This window comes from Mastomys coucha, unplaced genomic scaffold, assembly GCF_008632895.1.
Source record: "Mastomys coucha isolate ucsf_1 unplaced genomic scaffold, UCSF_Mcou_1 pScaffold15, whole genome shotgun sequence".
NCBI lineage: Eukaryota > Metazoa > Chordata > Mammalia > Rodentia > Muridae > Mastomys > Mastomys coucha.
Window position 1 is genome coordinate 17,519,568 of NW_022196897.1, and position 13,791 is coordinate 17,533,358.

Sequence of the window (13,791 nt, forward strand, 5' to 3'; positions counted from 1 at the left end):
TTTTATTTCATTTTGTGTGTTCATTGCTACTGTATAAACCATAGTTTTTATATGTTGCTATTGTGTCCTGTGGCCTTACTGAATGTGTTAGTACTCATAGTCTCTGGTTTGTTTTGTTTTGAGCCATGATCTCACAATGTGGCCCTGGCTGGCCTAGAACTCACCTGTGTAGACCAGAGTGAGCTGGATCTCACAGAGTTCTGTCTGTCTCTGCTTGCCAGACACTAGGATTAAAAATATACTATGCTTCTAGGGGCAAAGCCCAGGCCATGCACACATAAGGCAACCTGAGCTGTCTGCCTACCTAGTGCTAGCAAAGTTCTTCAGTGGATTGCTTAGGAGTTTCTATACACAAAACAATCTCTGCAAATAGAGAGCTGGGTGTGCTTCTGCATGCCAGTGACCCAGAGCTCCAAAGGCCAAGGCAGGCTCACCGTGAGGCCATCTTGAGCCATAGTGAGACCCTGTTTAAAACAGACACAAACACAGAGGAAGTATCACATCTTCCTTCTGAGCAGAGTGCCTTCTCCCTCCTTACTAATTACCCTGTAAGAAGCTTTTATGGGGTGGGGGGAGCTCAGTGGTTAGAGCACTGACTGCTCTTCCAGAAGTCCTGAGTTCAAATCCCAGCAACCACATGGTGGCTCACAAACCGTCTGTAATGGGGTCTGATGCTTTCTTCTGGTGTGTCTGAAGACAGCTACAGTGTACTCATATATATATATAATAAATCTTTTTTTAAAAAAAAATCTTAAAAAAAAAAAGAAAGAAAGAAACTTTCAGTGTGGCACCACCCAGGATCAGTGAGAGCAAACCCTTGACTTGTCTTGCTCTAAGGACATCAAAGTCTTTTCTCTTAGACCAGAACAGTTTGAATACCTTGCTTCCATTTCTGTCTTTGCTGCCACCTCTAGGACCTGGCCTGTGTCAGCTTGTTCTTTCCTCCACCAAAGGCTGAGGAGACTGGTTCCAGAGGCCTTCCCTGCCAGCTTTTAATAGCCACACCTCTCTGAATCCATGGATATTCTTCATGTTTCTCCTGGGCATTGATTAGATGCTCATACGGAACTAACAAGGACATTCTGAAGGTTTAATGTTACTCACCATTCCAATAGCCCAAAACCAGGGAGAAACTACAACAATGGTTACATGCAAGCAGAGTGTTAGAATGGGTCCCACACCTTTAAATCCAACACTGGAGAGGCAGAGGCAGACTGATTTCTGAATTCCAGGCCAGCCTTGGGGTAGGGGGGCAGGTTCCAAGACAGTCAGGGCTACACAAAAAAACAATGTCTCAAAAAGAAAAAAGAACTGCTCCATATGTCCCTTCCTTTGACTCTTTCAAGGAGGAAGTTTTAGCTTGCAGCCCTTCATCAGCTACAGCTTCTCTGCCCCTCCTCTAACAGTCAGGCCTCTATGCTTTCAGACTCTCAGCGTTCTCATCTCTCCTCCTTCACCATGAAGCTGATGGACAAATTCCACTCTCCCAAAATCAAGAGAACACCATCCAAGAAGGGAAAACCAGCCGAAGTGTCGAAGATTCCTGAGAAGCCTGTGAGCAAAGTAAGCTGTGCCTCTAAATGTTCCTCCTGGCCCCAGCCTGCGGCCAGCATTGTGAGCTGCACTGTGTCTAAGTGCGCTTACTAGGGCCATCTGTGTCCCTGGGACCTGGGACCTCTAGGACTGCTAATCAGTCCAGCCAGTAACTTGGACAGTTCCGTGTCATCCTCTGGGCATTTAAAGTAACTCAGAGCACTGTGCTCACACCTGGTGCTGCCTCTCACCCAGAAGCCCTTGGGTACTCTCACACAGGGCTCTGATGGCCTGAACCAATTGTTCAGCCTCAGGGCCTGGGCTCTGAAACTCACAAACCCCTGAATCCCATCTAAAGGCATCCTCCAGCATTAGTAACCTCAGTAGGGCCAGCTGAGCCAGATGTGTGGAACAGCTGTTGATTCTCACCAACCCTTCCCTCCAGTCTACAATGTCCATTTCAAGCTCTGTAGGAATCCAGGTTTCCTCTCTTCCAGGAGGCAAGAGACAGATTTCTACCAGAGGGCTACCCTATCCCCTTGGATCTGGAGCAGCAGGCAGTAGAATTTATGTCCACCAGTGCTGTGGCTTCCAGGTCTCAGAGGCAGAAGGTCAGTGTGACATTAAGAACAATTGGGGTTGCCTTGCCTTCCACTTCAGAACTCTGGTCCGTGGTCTGGGGATGGAAAAACACCTGTGGTGATGTTACTGTTGTCTTCACTGGGTGGCAGTTATGGGCTTAAGTATTTGATGTAATGCTTGAATAAAAGCATCTGAGTGGTCTTAATGGGGAGGGAGCTGAGACTATGGTAGCCAAAGTTTGGGTCCTTTCAAGAGAGGGGTCCAGGGAGTGCTTAGGAAGATGGGGAAGTGTCACCTTTCCAGAGTGGTTGCTGTTTCCCTGAGCTGCTGAGATGGTGTGCGTTGTTTATTGAGAAGGCTTCTAAGCCTTGGAAGGCTGTCTGAGCCAGCTCAAGGTTCTTAGCAAGGCTGCCTGCAGCAGCAGCACTGGCATTGACTTGGCCTCTTCCCTGCCTCCTACTTAGTGCTGGGAGTGGGGTCCTTCTCCCAACAGCCCTGGCAGTGAAACCTGCCCTGCTTAAAAAGAAAGTCTCTAAAGATGGGGGAATTTAGCCAAAGCCACAAAGTAGTGGTTAAGTCAGGATTTAAATGCAGAGCCTGACTGGGGCTTTTTTGTGGTGGGCTGAGGATCTGATGGGGCCTTGTGTATCCTAGGCAAAAGCTTTACCCTGAGCTACAGCAGTCCTGGAGTTTGTTTTGTTTTGTTTTGTTTTGTTTTGTTTTGTTTTGTTTTGTTTTAGACAGGGCATGGCTCTCTAGTCCAAGCTGGTCTTAAAGTGCAATTCTCCTGCCTCTGCCTCCTGAATGCTAGGGTCCCAGGTATGTTGCCACCATGGCCATCCACCATATGTCTTCTTTAAGAAGTCAAGTCCAAATGTGTTTGTTAATGTCTTACAGATCTGAATGCTCATCTTTACATTAAAAATACACTTAGCAATGTAAAGTGAGAACAAGTTTTGCAGATGAGCTGAACCCCAAGGGTGATTGAACACAGACCTGCTGTCATAACTGTCAGTTTGATGTGGCTCACAGACACTGCTCTGTCTGTGTGGACAAGCAGAGTATCTTTAAAGTCTAGTTAAGGGTGCTGGAGAGATGGCTCAGAGGTTAAGAGCACTGACTGCTCTTCCAGAGGTCCTGAGTTCAATTCCAGCAACCACATGGTAGCTCACAACCATCTGTAATGGGATCCAATGCCCTCTTCTGGTGTGTCTGAAGAGATCAATGGTGTACTCATATGTAAAATAAATAAATCTTTAAAAAAAAAAAAAGTCTAGTTAAAGGTAGAAAAAATAAGGTTTAAAGCCCAGAAACGTCTGTTGAATTAGTTGCTGCCTGTGAGCAAGGCATTACTTGGCATTATCAGATACACTATTTCTGAATAGAAGAGCCTTGAGCAGAGAGAGGTTTGGTTTTGGTCTGTGTCACAGCACAACACTCTCTTGGAGCTCACACCTTTAGGCCATGTTTCCTAACTGGCTTATTGACAAACAGCTTTGCTCTGCAAGAGAGTGCTGATAGGAAAATGGTCAGCAATTCAGGCCTGGAGTCTTTCCCTTCATAATGCATTGTCCAAAGAAAGGTCTTAGAAGAAAATTTGATGTAATCATACCCTTCATTTAGTGAGGTATCTGAAAGCCCCAGCAATACCTGAGACATTTCTAGTTGTCAGTTTGGAGTATGAAGCAGGAACTGCTGGGTATCTATCCGGTGGGTATGCTGGTGACCGTCCTGTAACAGCAGGATGTCTGCCCTAAGGCCCTAGATGTTTGCAGTGCTGAAGTGAGACTGCCCTATCGTAGCAGCAGGAGCTGCAGGCACAGCCTGGGAGTTAAAACTCAACCCTGCAAGTCTGTTTTGTGTGGGCTGCTGTTTAGTGGAAGCCCCAGGATGGACCCCACCATAGCACATAAATGAGAGGACAGTGTCCAGAAACTGTGTGGTGTGGGCAAGTTGCTGCTGCCTGTCATCGTTTATTATTCACTGTCTCTGTCACCTCTTAACAAAGCATTTGCATGGTCGGGCAGTGGTGGCACACACCTTTAATCCCAGCACTTGGGAGGCAGAGGCAGGTGGATTTCTAAATTCAAGGCCAGCCTGGTCTACAGAGGGAGTTTCAGGACAGCCAGGGCTACACAGAGAAATCCTGTCTCGAAAAAGAAACCAAAACCAACCAAACAAACAAAGCATTTGCATATGTGTTTCCTTTTTTTTAAGATTTATTTATTTATTTTATGTATGTGAGTACACTGTAGCTGTACAGATTGTTGTGAGCCTTCATGTGGTTGCAGGGACCTGAATTTTTAGGACCTCTGCTTGCTCAGTCCCTGCTTGTTCCGGCCCAAAGATTTATTACATACATAAGTACACTGTAGCTGATTTCAGATGCACCAGCATTACGGGCTGTGATCTCATGGTGGTTGTAAGCCACCATGTAGTTGCTGGGATTTGAACTCATGATCTTCAGAAGAACAGTCAGTGCTTTTACCCTCTGAGCCATCTCTCCAGCCCCATGCATATGTGTTTCATGTTATCCCACTTGTGAGTTTCCCTGTTAAATATGTGGGGGTTTGAAGCACGGGATTTCAGTGCAGATCTAGACTACTGCTGCTTCCTGAGCTTCTCTTTGTCCAGCCCCTGTCCCTGTGGCTTCACACCTGTTTTATTTTTCCCTAGCCATGTGGAGAGGCTTCGTTACTTCTACTAGACAGTATTGCTGTGGCCCACGTGTTCTAATTAAATCTGTTTTATCTGCTCTATTCTACCTGTCTTTCCAGTTCGGCTTCATCTAGACACAGTAGTCTTCTCATAGAAAAAAAAAAAAAAGTCAGCTCTTTTACAATCTTTTACCAAGCCTAGCAGTGAGCTGTGTATTGTTAGAGGCAGCAGAGAAAGTTTAGTCATGTCCTGAAAGGCCAAAGTTAACCCTTGTTATATGAGCAATTAATATGAGTTCCCCAGCCCTTGGGCACCTAAATATTGGCTGGATCCTGCGGCTCCACTGTGGACTCCTGAAGGGCTTCCCTGTTAGCTCTGTAGATCTTATATAAAGCAGGCAGAGAAATGCCCCACTGCAGTCCTGGCACAGCTGAGCTCTGTTAGACATGCCTTCTTGCAGGGCCTGGCTGTTGGGTACAGAAGGAAAGATGTTGAGTTGTGTTTACACAATCCTGGTTCCATTTTTTTGTGTTTGGCTGTGTTGTGTTGTATTGTGTGGTGCTGTTGTAACCCTGGCTGTCCTGACACTTGCTGTGTGACCAGTCTAGCCTGGAACTCACAGAGACTTCCTAGTACAGGCATTAAAGGCATGCAGTCAACACAACCTGGTTCCAGTTTTTTATGTGCTGACTCTAATTGCTCCCTACCCATGACTTGGCCCATGATTACCTCATTCACTGTCCTGCAGTGCTAAAAGTACAATTTAGTTTCCATGAAGCAAAAAGGCCAGGGCTGCCCATAGAGTAGTGGTGCTAAAGGTACACACTGGATACCTAATGCTGCTCTGATGTGAGGCAGTAGCTGAAGACGGAGGCCATTTTGTGTTCCTATTTTTTCCTCCATACCTGTCCCATTGTTCAGTATCTCAGGACAGAAAAGCACAGGTCAGCTTCCACTTACCTGTGTCCCCATTACTCATTTATTAATTAAGAGCTTTGAACACAGGGCTCTCTAGGACACGTGTGTGCCTGTGTGTAGACGTGCATACATGCATGTGGTGTGGGTATCATTTGCTGTGTTATCTAGGCCGTCCCAAATCTCTGGTTATCTTCCTGTGTTGCTGGAACCAAGTGTGCGAGAGCATGTCTGACCATGTTGTTTAGGCTGGTCTCAGACTTGTACTTCTGTCTTCTGAGCGCTGCAATTATGAGCATGCTCTACCACACCAGCTTCCAACACACTTTGGATCTGCCTTGTCTGTACTGTCCAGGCTATGGAATGAACAGGTTTGTGTTTTAATTTTGTTACTTAGCTGTGGAGTCTTGGGCAGGTTATCTGTTCTGCCCACTCCCCATGCAGCCTCAATTCCCCACTTATGAATTAATAGTATCTGTTGTATGGGGAGGTTATAGCCTGAATGGAAGCAAGTGCAGAACTCTGGGTGGCTCCAAGTGCTCAGAGCAGCAGCTGTGCCCTGGCCCTCTCCTCCGCATGCAGACTTTTGCAGCCTCTGTCATCCTCTGAGTTCTCACTCTGACCCTGATGGAATGTCTCTTCAGTTATTAGTGGCTTCCTGCCTTGCCCAGTCAGTCTTCACCTCTGTTGTCGTTTCTATGTTTCTTCCACTGGCTTTTTGGTTTGAGTTGGTTGATTGGTTGGTTGGGGTTTTTTGTTTGTTTGTTTGTTTTGTTTTTGCTGCTGGGGGTGGCACCTATGCCTGTCTTCGGGTAGGCAAGTGTTTGGTGGCTGAGCTCAAGCTTCAGCCACCCACTTTGACTTCCTTAATAAAATAGGCAGATACATTCACCTGTCCACAAACAAGGAGCTAGAATCTACTGTTCCCAAGTCCAGCTTGGCCTTGGATCTAGACCCTTCCCAGGATTGACAACCTCATAGAGTTACCAAGCTTATGAGGACAAGTGCTAGCAACTGTTCCCCTGGAGAAGGAGAGGTATGTAGGTTGACAGTCATTTTAGGGTGACTTTATCTCACCAAGCCGGTGCTATGCATGTTATGTGTATAACTAATTCTGACTGCTAGCTATAGTCTACAGCCCGAAGGGCTCAGGGAGTGCAGAGCTTTAATAAAGAAACCATGACTAAGTCATGGGCCTTGGGGGAGGGTACAGATGCTACAGACTGCCTCCTTGGTTAGCCAGCCCTCACTGAGGCCAGCTGGCCTGGCTCTTATGTGTCTGATTTGATCTCTCCACAGCGGCCAAAGTGCCTGCCCTTTCAACTGTCCCCAGCTCCCGTTCACTCTTGCCTGGGTCTGACGTGTTTTCTTAAAATACTTCCTGTTTCCCCAGCAAGTTTGTCGCTCTTGCCTTCCAACAACTTGTGATGTACCAAGACAGCCCCTTCCTTTCTCCTCCTTCGCTTCCTCCTCTTTCTTCTTCTCCTCTTCCTCTTTCTTCTCCTCCTCCTCCTTCTCCTGAGTGCTTTGCATGCTGTCACCAGCGCCAGCCCTATGGCTGGGTATGGTGAACCTGAGCACTCTTATCCAGGCAGTAGAGAAACCAGTGCTCAGCCTCTTAGAAACAGACAGAATTGAATGCTTTAGTTAGAGATGGGAAAACAGTGCAAGGAAGGCTGAGTGCTCCTGGAGGTCTGCAGAGCACTCCAGGAAGCCACACCCGGCCTTTGGCAGTTACCTGGCTCAAGGTCTGTTTACTTGATTCCATCCACATATAGAGAGAATTTTATTTGGGGTGTTTCTATGAAATAACCTTCCATATTGGATTTTTAAAGTTTTAAATTATACTCCCTGACATTATCTGGGGATGAGGAAGATTTAGTATTTAAAAGAATAGTTACTTTTTATAATATTTCTGCTGTTCAGGTACTTATAGATTATTGCTTAAGTCTTTTGCCCTCAATTGCTGTTATTCACACTCTCTAGAGCTTAGGAAACCCACAGGTATGGCTGCACCTGTCAGCATACCTCCTCACTCCTTCTGTGGGCTGTGTATTTGTGGGACTATCCACTGGAGATGACTGTCAGTGTCTGGGATCTGGGCCACTGGAGAAGGGAAGCTGGGGAAAGGAGGTAGAGCAGTACACCCTGCGCCCTGCTGGGTGTGGACCTAGGCTGCCCACAGTCAAGGAGGAAAGAGTGTGGGCTTAGGAAGAGTTCTGGAAAGTTGAGTGCAGGCTTTTTCCTTCAGGTGGCTTGCCTTGGAGTCTGGGTCGCCGTTAGTGGCCGTAGCACCGGAAGTCAGTGAATTACTAACATTGGCTCTGGCTTCTTAGCTCCTCCTTTCAGCACTGGCATTGGAGTCCTTGGAAGTCATGTGTCTTTAATGGACAGGGACCTACAAGTTTGAATAGGTCTATATGGGGATGTAGGTGGTGGATGGGCTGTGATGCTGCCAGTTCCTCAAATCCTCTGAGAATATATGTGCCCTGGGGCATGACTTGCTCCCTCACGTCTTCACCGAGACCTCACTGTACAGTGGGAGACGGGAAGTGCTATCTCAGGTAGCCAATCAGAACAGAGGACAATATTTTAAGGATCTCAGAGTGTGGGAAGGGAGTCTCCAAATGATCCTTCTAGTCCTAAACTTGTCTTTCTTCCTATTAATCTTTGTCTCCTGATCACAATCCTTAGAGAAACCATCTGGCTTGGTCTCTGCTGCCAAAGTGTTTTCCATTGCAGGAGTGTCAAGCTAGCTTATAGATTTCACTGTCTTCAGAATACCTCCCTTTAATCTCCTCTCATTCCTTAAACGTGACGTTCCCTTTCAGAACCTGTGTTGGCTGGAGGAGAAGGAGAAGGAGGTGGTCAGTGCCTTGCGCTACTTTAAGACCATTGTGGACAAAATGGCCATTGATAAGAAGGTCCTGGAGATGCTCCCGGGGTCAGCCAGCAAGGTGCTGGAGGCCATCTTACCCCTAGTGCAGACTGACCCTCGGATCCAGCACAGGTGAGTGCCCTGGAAGGTCTTTAGCTATGGCAGAGTGGGAGGCTTAGCAGCACCTTGGTTTGAGGCATTTGAAACAGTGAGGAGAAAGGAGTCCTCCACTTGCCCCCACTTCCCAGCTTTTAGGCAGTTGCTCCTTCAGAGGCCTGTGTGCTGGCCAACTCCATCCTCCTAGCAGATGCCGGTCACCCTCTGAGCTGTGGCTTTATCCTGTGATCAATTCACTGACACTGATGACATTGGGTTGGACATATTCTCAGAGCCTCTGTCATCACTTACCAGGGCCTGCAGTCCCTCATTCAAGCCCAAAGCTGCTGGGATCACCATCTTATAAAATAGGGTGTAGTGATGCCCTTGCCTGGGCCAGGCCAACACCTCCCAGGCAGCCTTTGATTGCTAGAGTGTGTTTTCTTCCTACAGATTAGCTCACCCCACATTTATTATTAAGTATCACAAGGAAAGCCATGCTAGATGCAATGTCCAAGCTTGCAGGAACTTTTCTGAAGAGACTGGCGGGTCTGGAGTTTTGTCAGTGGTACCCATTCCTAATCGATGCATCTCTGTGGATTTCTCAAGGCAGCTTAGTGTCCATTTAACCCCATGGGACTGAGCTTTTAGAAATGGTTTTCAGAACTTGGCAATGAAGTTCACAATTTTCTTCTGAGAGATCTAACAAACTCTGTGTCTTTACTCCCAAGAAATGTTCTGCCTGGGACTTCCACTGGCTTCTGCTGGCTAACCCCTGGGGATAGTAGCCTTTGGCTCACTGTGCTGCTGTCTGTACTGTGACTCTCCCTTCGTTCACCCCATGGCAGGCTCAGGTCTCCTTTGAGAAAAAGAACACGACATTAGGCCATCAGATGTGTAGATGGCTAACTCTAAATGCTGTCATTCCTGTGTCCTCATGTGATAGCCCCCACCAGGAAAGAGTTAAAATCAAGTTAAAGTTAAAGAGCTCCCTAACACGTGATGATGTGGTGATTATGTGGTACGTGTTGAAGAAGGCAGCGACTGTTCTGTTGGTGCATGCAGAATGCAGCTATGGCTGGCAGAAAGCTTAGCTCCTTCCCTGTGCTGTTACACTTGATAAGTATCATTGGTAAATGCCTAAAGACCTTTGGTGTTAGAGCCCACTTCAGTCAAGTCTTACAATATTGTGGTGTTCTCTGTAAATTGTGCCCTTGGTTTCTAAGTATCTGCTTTAAGAGTGATGGAGTGATTGTTTTTGCTCTCTTGTTACAATGTAAAGTCTGAAGTGAGAACAGTAACCCTTTCTAGATTCCTTAAGTGGACTCAGGGTTAGGTATGGGCATAATGGCACATATGATGCCAACTCTCAGGAAGCAGAGGCCATCAGGTTTCTATAAGGCCAATCTGGTCTATATAGTCATCTCCAGGCTAGCCCAGGCTACATAGTGAGACCCTATCTTTAATAGGGTCTTAATTAGTTTAAAAATAAAAAAGCATGTGGAGTCTGTAAGAGTTGTGGGTTTGGGCTGCTATTGTACCATTCTAAGGCTCGCCTAAATACCAAGGACTTGTATTTTATGTGTTATCCTCACAGTGTGAGTGGAGGCTGCTGCTGTGTGAGCGCACACAGGAGCACCCACCACATGACAGGCCACTTGCCTCTGATAAGTCTTTGAAATCCTCTCTGCCTAGCCACAGCTGCCTTGGTGAGGAGGACGAAGCTGAGCAAGGATAAGGAAGGTCTAGTAAACCACAGACAGCTCTCACAAATGCCTGCCTGCTCCTGGTCTTCACACCAAAATCCTTCAAACTCATTTAAAACAGGAAATACACAAAGCTCTCCCCTACGGAGTGATTTGCAACTGAAATGAGGAAAGATGTTCCCAGGATGTTTTAGAGAGATGTGACAGTTGAAGAAACTACTGGGATAGAATTTTTATGATATATTTGAGTGAAAAAAAAGTGTGTGTGTGTAGTGGGAACTGGTAAGATGCCTCCATGGGTAATAGCACCCACCAGACAGTCATGAGGATCTGAGTTCAAATCCCAACATCTACACAAAATCCAATGTTCTGGGGGCAGTGATGGGAGGATCACTAGGGCTCGCTAGCCACCAGCCTTGTTGGCGTGTCACTGAGAAACTCAGAAAAATAAGGGAGAGGGGGTAGAACAGAACACCAGAGTCCTTCCTCCAACACACACACACACACACACACACACACACACACACACACACACACACACAGTAACAGGTTAGACTATAAACCTCCATAGAATATCCATTGAATGTTAGAAGAAAGAAAAGAAAAGATTTGTCTGTTGGAGTCTCAGAGGGCCAGCAAGATGGCTCCACAGGTAAAGGCACTTATCCACACACCTGACAACCTAAGTTTGATTCTTAGGATTTACATGGGAGAGAGAAAGAACCAACTCCTTCAAGTTGTCTTCAGACCACACACACTCACACACACACTAAACATAATGAAAAAAAGTTTTTTTTAAAAAAAAAATGCAGATCAGCTATGGCATGGTAGCACTTACCTGTCATCTCTCACCCAGAAGGCTAAGGCAGAAGAATTAAGAAGTCAAGACTAGTCTTGGCTACAGAGTAAGATTGTGTCTCAAAAGCAAAACAAAAGAAAACATGGATTTTATTTAACAAAAAGAGAAGTTCCCCGGACACTCCGATGCTCCTTGCCCGAGTGTTCTCTGGGTATGAGGGTCACAGCGCAGGTTGCTTTTTAATGTTCTTTTCAAACTTTCCTCCTGTAGCTCAGCCCTTTCCTCCTGCTATAGCCGAGTATACCAGAGCCTTGCCAACCTTATCCGATGGTCTGACCAGGTGATGCTAGAGGGCGTGAACTCAGAAGATAAGGAGATGGTGACAACTGTGAAGGGCGTCATCAAAGCTGTGCTGGATGGAGTAAAGGTAAGGGCAGGTTCCAGGTGGCCCTGATTGAGCAGTCAGACAACAGAAGCTAAGAACTTGATTTTAGACCATACTCAGGGTGAATGTCTTCCAAAAGCTGTGGTATGGGCCAGCTCTAGTTCTGTCCAGTCACTACTTCACTCTCAGAGACCACCAGCCCTTCCTGCATCTGGCATTAAGTCCTCTGTGGGCCGTATGTCCCAGGTGTGGCAGAGAACATGTGCCAGCTCTGTAGAATTTGGGGTGCAATCAGTTTATCCCCTCAGTTCTTCCTGTGGCTTCTCTCACTGGGCAATGTGAGACATGACCTTCCCAGGCTTTCTGGCCGAGTTCTGACTCTCCCACTCTTGCTGCTCTTGTCCTGGCTTCTGGAAATCAAAATTATTTTCCAGTCCTCATTGTCTAGGTTTTCTTCTATCAAATTGATCTTGATGAAATGTCATAAGTTAAAAAAGCTGAAACAAAAGATCAGGTTTCCATGGAAGCTTCAGGACTCCAGAGTTCATATTCTTTTTTGGTTTTTTGGGTTTTGTTTTTTTTTTTAAGACAGGGTTTCTCTGTGTAGCCCTGGCTGTCCTGGAACTCACTCTGTAGACCAGGCTAGCCTTGAACCCAGAAATCCACCTGCCTCTGTCTCCCAAGTGCTGGGATTAAAGGCATGTGCCACCACTGCCCGGCAGAGTCCATGTTCTTTATGGACTCCTGAAAGCCGGGCTGTACTGGTTGGCAGAAAGAATGCTTGAATGAAAAACTGCTGATTTCTCAATGTGACCCTGGGGTATGGGAGCGCGCACACACATAGCCTGTAGAACTTGAACATGCCAGCGCCTGAAAGCAAATAACTTTTTCACAGTTTTGTTTTTTTTTTTTTTAATAGTTTAGCCAGAACAGGGTAAGGAGAAGGCTCAGCAATGTGGAAGACAGAGCGAGGAGAATCCTGGGACAGAAATAACAGAGACTCTGCCTTGGAGGAAACAGACTCTGAAAAGTTGTCCTCTGACCTACACACACATGCCCATGCAGGTGCAGACACAGGCATAAGCACACTAGCACACATACAGATGCTTCAGGGGGTAAGGAGCTCTGGATTCTGTGGGTGCTGTGACAGGAGTACATACAGAGATGAAGACAGGGGCACAGGCCTGGCCTTGGAGAGCTTCAGGGTGCCACGTGCCACAGCAAGGAGTGCCCATGCCAATGAAGGGCCGAGGAAGTCAGTTGGTCTGTATTACTGGAAGCTTCTTCTAGAGGGTGTCAGTCAGGGAGTGAGCTTGGTCAGCATGAGCATTCATGGTTAGTATCTTATAGTAATAATGGCAAACAGTTAATGCATGCTTTCCTACACTGCCCAACTTTATGCTTGTAACAGCCCTTTGACTGAGGCAGACACCTCTGGTGGGCCAACCAAGGTTTAGTGGCAAGCTCATGATTCTCACACACGTCTGCTGGGCCTACGCACTTAGTCACCCTCTGCTGCCCTGTCCTGGGACATCCAAAGGATCCTTCTCATTCACACTTTCTAACAAGAACACCTCAGAAGCCTATGTTGTGAGGAGTGTGTAAGCACAATGCTTTAGCTGGTTGTCTTCCTTCTACTTGGAAGAGAAACGCACATTCCTTCAGAGTGACTCCCCATCCCTCACTCAGCTCATTCAGTTCTTAAATAGAATTGTTTGGGAGTGGGGGTAAGACTGAAAACTTGTCTGAAAGGCAGATGATTTGAGTATTGTTCCTACATGAACACCATCATCTGCCGTGTAAATCTTCACATAAATGCCACTTGTGAGCTGTGTATAACCTCCCAAGTGACTCCTCTGAGATTCTTTAAGTTCTCAAATACTCTGAGTATGTGAGGAGAGGTAAGATCGTGTCTTTGGAGTGCTGGCAAGTTTTGGGTAGCTAACAAGCAGGATGAACACTGGTCACTGTGACAACTTTCACCAGAGTAGCTCACATTTAGGTCTTGGGGGAGAACTGTGTCTCCCTCTAGGGCAACTCACAAGTTTCAGATCTTCTGTACTGTGCCAGTTAAATGCCCACTTCTCCTCTGACCTCAGATATGTCAGGAACAGGTCATTGTATCACCAGCCTCCAGCCACTCAGACAGATTAAAATGTTATCATTTAAAATAATAATATGGACTAGAGGGATAGCTCAGTGGCTAAGAATATACCCTGCTCTTCTGGAGGATCTATGT

At 46.5% G+C, this 13,791-nt stretch overlaps 1 protein-coding gene across 12 annotated transcripts in view; it reads left to right on the top strand.

Moving 5' to 3' along the window:
* Rapgef1 (Rap guanine nucleotide exchange factor 1) overlaps window positions 1-13,791 on the top strand; it is a 123,297-nt gene that overhangs the window by 64,516 nt on the left and 44,990 nt on the right. For 9 of the 12 annotated variants that reach the window (XM_031369587.1, XM_031369596.1, XM_031369584.1 and 6 more), the window contains exons 2-5: window positions 1,427-1,563; window positions 2,031-2,144; window positions 8,520-8,698; window positions 11,438-11,594. In XM_031369587.1, coding sequence (XP_031225447.1) covers window positions 1,427-1,563; window positions 2,031-2,144; window positions 8,520-8,698; window positions 11,438-11,594 — 587 coding nt within the window. The remainder of the gene's footprint in view (window positions 1-1,426; window positions 1,564-2,030; window positions 2,145-8,519; window positions 8,699-11,437; window positions 11,595-13,791) is intronic. The other 3 variants (XM_031369592.1, XM_031369588.1, XM_031369589.1) reach the window with 1 other exon arrangement.